General features: G+C 38.8%; 2 protein-coding genes across 3 annotated transcripts in view; one reads left to right on the top strand and one right to left on the bottom strand.

Annotated features, from left to right (window-relative positions):
- Positions 1 to 46: 46 nt before the first annotated feature.
- Slh (sec1 family domain containing Slh) lies at positions 47 to 2,063 on the bottom strand. Its single transcript, XM_083140279.1, has one exon. It carries the CDS (start codon positions 1,943 to 1,945, stop codon positions 47 to 49), a length of 1,899 nt encoding a protein of 632 aa, XP_082996405.1. The 5' UTR covers positions 1,946 to 2,063.
- Positions 2,064 to 2,297: 234 nt separating this feature from the next.
- LOC146002442 (uncharacterized) overlaps positions 2,298 to 8,430 on the top strand; it is a 92,897-nt gene continuing 86,764 nt past the window's right edge. Inside the window, exon 1 of one of the 2 annotated variants that reach the window (XM_083140278.1) lies at positions 2,298 to 2,342. Coding sequence is in view for 1 of the 2 variants with exons in the window: in XM_083140277.1 (XP_082996403.1) it covers positions 2,419 to 2,420 (2 nt within the window). In the remaining variant the exon portion in view is untranslated. Of the gene's footprint in view, positions 2,421 to 8,430 lie in introns of both variants that reach the window. The other variant, XM_083140277.1, reaches the window with a different exon arrangement.

The raw sequence follows: 8,430 nt of genomic DNA, 5'->3' as shown, positions 1-8,430 counted from the left end.
ATGCAAATGAATGGTGCATGCAACAGTTCGTGCTTGCAACATGGTATCAGTGAATTTCTTGCCCAAGTAAGGACAACTGTTTTAAGAACTGTTTGGCATTGTTCAATGTTGAACAACCATATATCACTCTTTTGCTGCTAGAACTTGCTTTTCCCCTTGCATAATCCACTAAATTTTGGTACTCAATATAGTTTCCACCACCGACGACAAACACAATTGCTTCTTGGAATGGAGATTTGTTTCTTGTAATTTGTGAACTATCTGTTACGCGAAGCTGCTTTGGATCAAAGTACCTGTAATCTTCGGTTTCTTGAGATGCTTTTAATTCCATCAATTCATCCAATATTCGTGTAACTGGTAAATTATGCTTTTTCAAGACAAGATTCTTTACTCCTTCCATCACAAATGATGATCCTTGTGACATTAGTTTTGAGAACATACTCACTGTTCGTGTTCCACCTCCAACATATTGATTAGGAGCTGCAGCCATCTTGGTATACGCTTTCCATCTCTTTATGTATGACAATGGGGAAAGATCAGAACCTGCATTCTGGAGAGTTGTTGCACAACGATCAAATTCTGCCTCAGATATGGAATGAGTACAAATATAATAAATTATAAACAACCTCATTTTATCTTCTGGTGTGCCACCATCTGGATCTGCCAAAATATCTATTATGCTCCTGTCAAGTGTCATTTTACTCATAATTTTCTCTTCTATTTCAAGGAACGTATCCAACCGCCTTGTTTTGATATGATTCAAAATTGCTGTAGCAATAGTAGTATGCATATCAATCAGGCGTTTTTTATCAAGCAGTTGTGGCAGTGAATTTACGGCACTTGTTAACCTTGCTGTATTATCAGAAACCATGGAAAATGCTGAGTCACTCTCATTATCTAAACCCATAGAAGCTTTCAATTTTTTAACCTCTTCTTCTGATGTTCGGTAATGTTCAAGTTCCTCTTGAATTGCTTCTGCCACTGTTGGAAAAGGGCTTCCCTTGTGTCCTTCCCAGAATTTGTCTCGTGCATCCAAATCACATGCTCTAGTTTTAGCTTTTGCTCCACCTCCGGCAGACTTACCAATATTTTCTTCAACTATAACTCTGTTAAGAGACAAATCTAACACATCATGGGCAAGTGCCTGGTATGTCCATGTATGGTGAAGTGGTGTTGCCATATCTACATTACGATCCAGTACTATGAGAAGAGGTCTCTGAAAACTGAAATGACTTGCTTGAGTGGCATCCATCAGAAACAAGCTATTTCTTGTGTCTCTCAAATTTTCTCTCAACTTCTTGTCTAGCTTTTCAGCTACCATTTCTGCTGCATTCCCCCGTGGACTTCTGATAATTGGTACTGTTCCCAGAGTTGCAAATACAGAGAACAAGCTATCAACAATTGTGTCCATTATATTTTCCATTTCAGTGTCCTTTATTTCTCCTTTGTTAATAGCATAATACGATATTGCATCACTATTCTGGTGGCGAAGGACAAACATATCATCTTCCAATGATATGAAATTTAAATACTGATCGTACACCTTTTGGATTTGGGGTACACAATTTGCTTGAAGGGCTGATGCTGCCAAATCTTCTAGTCTCTGTCTTGATATCGGTGAAATAAAATTCAAATGGTAAGCATCATATAATCCGTTTTGCAAATCCTGTCCAATTCGTCCTAGGTTTTCTTCCGTTGGCATACAAAAATACACTGCTGGCACGTCTGGAATTGGATCGCGATCAGAATGAAGCTGTACGTGCAATGTCACTCCCAATTCTCTGAGATCTTTCACAGAAATTAAAGGGCAAATTATATCCTGTCCGCATCTGTCGTAAATAAGCACTTTCCAAACAGGCTCCGCCGCAACTGCCTTACTAGGTGTTTGATTTAAATTCAGCATTTGCTTAAGAGCAATAATTTGCTTTTCCCTAAGAGAAACCATTTTAAGAAAAAATAACGTTAACTCTTCACAATAAAGTGCAAATGTAAGACCTGAGTCACGATAAACTGCATCCGCGTTCAACAACTGTGAACCGACGACACATCAACGCGATGCAAGAACTGGCGAGTGGCGATGCGACGCGACCAAAAATTTTCTTCCTTCCTATCGGAGAACCCTTTATTACTTCGAAAAAATTACAACCTTTATTACATTGAAAAGAATGACAATGTTATGCTTTTTAGTTATTTCAAACGTATAATTCCAACATAAGGTAAACATGATGAACTTTCTGTGTTATAAATTCTTCCACAGACTATTTCCAACACGTGACTTACGCCCATACGCCTGTGGCCTTTGTGTGGGAGTGTGTATGTCAAGAATGCCAAGAATAATTAAAGTGCGTGACATTGCATTTGTTACTTACGATCATGAGATAAATAATCTAATATTATTCATTTGAATTCACGCGCGTAATGTAAGCACAAGTTGACAAGCACCGTTTACCAGTAGATACATTTTTCGTAGCTAGTTCTATTTTTCCGTTATGTCATTTTATATTATAATAATATTATTTCCGATTATTTGAGCATGCTTCATTATTATTTTCACATGCGTCTAGATCAGTCTCTGTGATCTTTCCCGTGTAAACCTAGCAGATTAAGGAATGAATTACATGGGGGAATGATATTACGGTTATATTAGTATTTTTGTTATTTTACTTCGCTCTTATGCTACTTTTGGGTAATGTGGATGAATGATAATTAGATCGATTACGGACACTCGCAAAGAACATCCATACCCTGGCCGGGATTCGCACCCGAAAACTTCTGTTCTAAACTGTGTTCGAAAGTCGACTGCGCGGAGTTCGAACCCGAGGACTTTGACTTACTGCACCCGACTACAGAGCCATTTCCTGCTCTTAATAAACTGTGATGCTTTTGGTTTTAATTCTTGAGACATGCCTTTCCTTGAATTCAATTGATAACTGCATTGTTCCTTTATTTTAGGGTTGTTATACGTCCCGGATTTTCTGTGACAGTCCAAGAATAGGTGACCATAATATTTTGACCCAAAAACGTGACATCCCAAGGAGATCAGTTTAACCCCACCTCCTGAAAATCTGTTAGGCCTAATTATAATATTGTGGTAAAACTTCAATACAGTTCCAACGGATTTCTTCATTTTTACAGAAGAAACTACTTGCCGAAAAGAGTTTCTGTAGCATTTAGAAGTTCGTGCAGGTATTTTCTTTCATTGTGGAATCTATTTCACTGGGAAATCATGCATTTTTCAACCAAAATATCTCTCCGACTCACAATTGCTGTTGCTTCTATTTGCTTGCACTACGTGAACCAAATGCTTGATGACGTAACTCCCTGTCAGTGTTTCCAACCACACCAACCACTATGTTTGCCTAACCTTGCTGTACGTGGTTTGAGGGGCTACGCATGCATGGTTCGTGGGGATTTTTTGGTTTATGGGGCTATCTGTGAATGGTTTGAAGGGATATTTCGATTGACAAGGTTGGAAACACTCCAACTGATGATCTATCACGCTAGTCAAGCTGTCTCGCCATATTGTGAAAGCGAAAAAAGGAACAATTACTCCTCATGTCACAAATTGAAATTATTTTCATGAACAAGCAAAATACCACCTAGAAGAATCTTTCGCAATGCAGAATAGGTAATTACGAATGTTAAAAGTGACTAAATGAACGAGTGAGAGGTGTTGGGACCGTGTCGAAGTTTTACCATTATTGTCATTATTTATGAAAGAATGGATCACATAAATGATACGTTATAAAGAATAACTTGAATATAATCTCACATTGTCAAAATACCGGGTGTCCCAGAAGTCTTTCTCTGATTACAAACTTTATTCATATCCGCTATATGCAATGTAGAGATGTGAAAGTGGTGCCAAAATGTTGGAAAACTAAGAAAGTTTTTTTGTTGCAGGTTTGAGTAATGTGGCTGTAGTGTAGCAGTGTCAGTGCCCAGAAAACCGGATCAGTGCCTAGAAAACCGGAAATGTTCACAAATCAGGAAAAAGCTCAACATGTCCTCTGGTATCACGAGACCAGGTCACCATTAACAGTGCAGAGGAACTTTCAAATGTACAGAATTATTTCGTCTAGAATATCTGCCATCAATAAGTTGGTATTTAGAAAATGGAATTTATCTTCATTCCCAAATCCTGTCAAGTCCAAGAAACATTGTATTGAAAGATGCCACCCGATGTCAAGAGCATTAATTCCGGATTCCTTGGCACTGACATTGCTACACTACAGCCACATTACTGAAACCTGCAACAAATAAACTTGGTTAGTTTTCCAACATTTTGGCACCAGTTTCACATCTCTACATTGCATATAGCGGATATGAATAAAGTTTGTAATCAGGGAAAGACTTCTGGGACACCCGGTATATTAATTATTATAATCTCGGTATGACTTACATAGTTTCTTGTCCTTTCTGATCAAACTTTGATGTTAGTCCTTAGCTGAAGTTTAGGAATGCCAGAAGTATTTAGCAGAACCAATTTTCTTGAGAACACCTTTATTCTCTCAATGAGAACTTTAAATTCTTGTTGCAATTCCGTAGAGAAACTGCATACTTATTCTACAAGTAACTAAACCCACACAATACAATGCATCTATTTTCTTTTTATCATGAAATTGGTTTTCAAGATAACTCAGACTTTTATAAAACCGGACAAATAGTGGCTTTTTAATAATATAGACACAACAACCGGGACACACCTCTGAAACGGAACTGTCATGGACAGAATGGGTGTTTGCATTTTCCTTCACGTCCTTGAAAATCATTTCTGAAATGCTTACCATTTTTGGAGCTCTACGATAGTTTGTGTACAGTACATAATAATTATGGTGTACATACTAATTTGTCAGCCCCCACCCCTCTCTTTCAATAGACTTTCTATCAGTCATGTCATGGATTCTTACTTGTGAAATATAGCAAACTGAATTAACCTTTCTGACAAACACATGCTACATTAGATAAAACCTATACTAAACGAAAGTAGTTTGATTTTGAAATCCAACCAAATGAATAAAAGAAAACCTACCTGTACCGTATTCTTTCATTACAAATGTAGTATAAACCAGTACTCGAAGTGGAAATTGTTAGATGGGGAATGTTTGCTTGAACGTTAGTTTGATTGATTGATTTTGGTGTTTTAAGTCCACTTTGTGCACAGTAAGGCTAATCTGGACTGGAGCTACAGTTCAAAGTGGGATCCGAACCACTATGTGCCTCCACCGGGTATCGAACCTGGGATTCCTTGATTACAAGGCGACGGCGCTACCACTGCACCATTAGGGAGGCCCTATTTGAACGTTGAGACTAAGTTGGGCGATGCTTTATGCATTTCTTCCTAACTGAGAAATACCATACTCCTTTACCCCCTCCCCCACTTCAAGATCTGGTTTAAACTGAAGCCACAATTTTTCTCAGCATTGATGTTATTCTACTGGGTGGGCCAAGATAAACCGAACCCGACATGGGAGAATATATTCGATGTAGCAACATACAATAATAATAATATTTCGTTTTCAATGTAGGGTGCTGTGAATGACGCACATTGACATTGACCTGACCTGATCGTGAACGGAGAGAAAAAAGGAGCCGTGAGGGGTAAACCTACACGTGTGAAGGCAACAATCGAGGTAAAGCTAATCACCAGTGTAGACACAAAAAATGAAGCTGACAAAGGAGGCCAGGATATTCATCGTAAGGGAATATTGCTCAAAGGGCAGATCAGTGAAAGGAGTACAAGAAAAATTCCGTGCCGAATTCAAAGGACACCACCCACCTAGTCTTCCATACATGAACTCATAAAGAAGTTTGAGGCAACAGGATCCGTGGTTGATAAGAAGCATAAATACCCGCGTTTGAAAAGGGCCGAGGCGAAGAAGGAAGATATTCGCCAGCGGATGTTGCAGAGCCCAAGTAAGTCCTCGAGGCGGGAGTGTCGCAAACAACATGCTGGCGTATCCTGAAGGACCTTAACCTGAAACCATACAAGATCATGGCTTTGCAACAGTTAAAGCCTGCAGACCAGTCTAGACGTGTACAGTACTGAACATGGCTACTGCATCAAATCGAAAGTGGTTTTCTCGATCCAAACCTCTACTTCATGACGGACGAGGCATGGTTTCACCTCAGTGGCTACGTTAATTTGCAAAATACGCGGTATTGGTCTGTCGACAACCCACGACAAGTATTCGTACTATCGCTGCATGATGAAAATATTGGAGTGTGGTGCACTGTGTCGGCAACAAAAATCATTGGGCCAATTTTCTTCGAGGAGACAGTGAACTCAGCACGTTACATTGCTGACATCTTCGAGCCCTTCACACAACAATTGACGCCACACGAACGACATTTCGCGTATTTCAAACAGGACGGCGCAACAGCCCACACAGCACACGCCTCCTTGGAAGCAGTGCATTATGTTTTCACACCTGACAGAACAGTGTCGAAAGATCTATGGCCTCCAAGGTCCCCTGATCTATCCAGTTGTGATTTTTATTTGTGGGGCAACCTGAAGGGCAAGGTGTACCACAACAATCCACAAACTATTGACACACTGAAAGAGAACATACGGATCGCCATCGCCGACATTCAATGGAACGAGTTACAGCAAGTCGCACTGAACGTGATCTATCGGCCCACCCTGTACCTGGACCATGGTGGTCAACATTTCCAGCAGTACCTGTAGAGTCTGAGAAATGCATGTGAGTAGGCTTCTGTCTGTGATCAAATTGTATAAAAATTAAAAATATACAATAAAATAGCCTTGCAGTTCATATGATCATTACTGGATTGGGTTCGGTTTATCTTGGCCCACCCCGTAGAAGGTAGGGTTGTTCTTTAAATCCCTCAGAAGTGTTTTCTCTAACATCGTCAATGATAATTTATTAAGTCCCTGCTTAAAGCTCAGCTGGTTCTTTGATTGATGCTAAAGCAGCTGCTTTTGATTGATGCTAAAAACTACTATGATATTCCAAAATCTGAAAAAATACATATGCTTAGAATTCCTCCTAGAGAATTCACATGGATCTTTTGATGTTCTCTAGATATTCTCAGTAGTTTTGTGTCTACATAAATCTATTAAACTATTGGTAATATCTAGACAGCAGAGAGAGAGAAAACCACGCGAAGATTCACATGAATGCTCTAGAAGCAATTCTAAGCATATATAATTCATATTTTGGAATATAATAATGGTTTTCCCAAAAACATTTTTTTTAAACAGCTGCTCTATCATTGGCCAATGGTTCAGCTGAGTTTTAATCTGGGGTGCCGATTATGAGCGTAGTGCCACGTAATAATGATTTAATAATAGACGCTATATGCAAATGGGCGCTGGTGCATATCTTTTTCAAAACAGAAAATGTCCTTTTAACCAATGCAGTGGTTGCAGGAATTGTTAAAATGAAAGTTGTAAAAATTATTTCTCAAAGAGCTAAACAGATGTTTGTTGAGATTAAATCTTTGTTAAGATCAGAGACTGAAGGTTTGAAAAACTTGTGATGAATAAGTGGTGATGAGTTGAGTTTTCAAAATGAGAGAATTAAAAGTGTCACCCATAGGATTTCAATAACGATTTGTAAGCATTCAATTAATGGAAAATTCTGTTTTCATTCATCATTCTTGAGGTAAGTTTTCACAGCAACCTCCAGGCTTTCTGATACATCTTAAGCTTCATTTCATCATAGGATCCACTTAATTTAATATTATCTATCATATGTTATCTTCTTCTCTAGATCCTTTCCCCATTAACCATTTCTTCCAGTGCATTTTTTCACTGGCAGTTCCAACTTCCATCTTAGCCAATGCATTTTATTTTTCTGGATCGCTTCTGTAGCATGCAATGTTAATTGGACATTATCCATTGTCTAGTGCTGTTAACTATATTTATTCTAACACTTGCGTTTTAGAGAGTCCTCTTCTCTCATCTTCAGGAGAACAAATTTCTTTTTGCCAATGGTGGAGCAAAATTTGGTCCACAGTTCCGAGGTTGCCATGGATATTATACCAGATTTGTAGTAAAATCACAAGTCCACGTGCAAAGAGAAATTTGTTCAGCTGAAGACGATAGAAGTTCTCTCCTGAAACATAGTGTCAGAATAAGTATTGTTAGTACTCGTAGCACTAGACAATGGATAGTGTCCAGTTAATCTTGTAATGTAGAACCATTGTCATAAAGGTTCCGAGAATAATTGCTCTTCTTTCACCAACTCATTCCAACACAGTCCAATTTCGAACTTTGTCCATTTCACAGGCTCCATTCACCATAGTCACATTTCTAATGATCCTTGTGCTGTCCAGGTTTCTGCCCATATAGATCCACCACCCCATTTGAAACCCTGCCATGGGAGCAGTGGTGCTAGTGTCATTAGTTTAAGAAAAGATTGTAGTTCTGAAAAGAGGTTTGAGAAATCTTGCTGGTAGTATGCA

Source organism: Lepisma saccharinum, chromosome 18 (genome assembly GCF_977018435.1).
Source record: "Lepisma saccharinum chromosome 18, izLepSacc3.1, whole genome shotgun sequence".
Taxonomy (NCBI): domain Eukaryota; kingdom Metazoa; phylum Arthropoda; class Insecta; order Zygentoma; family Lepismatidae; genus Lepisma; species Lepisma saccharinum.
Note: the sequence above shows the minus strand (reverse complement) of the source record. Positions and strands in the feature narration are given on the sequence as shown.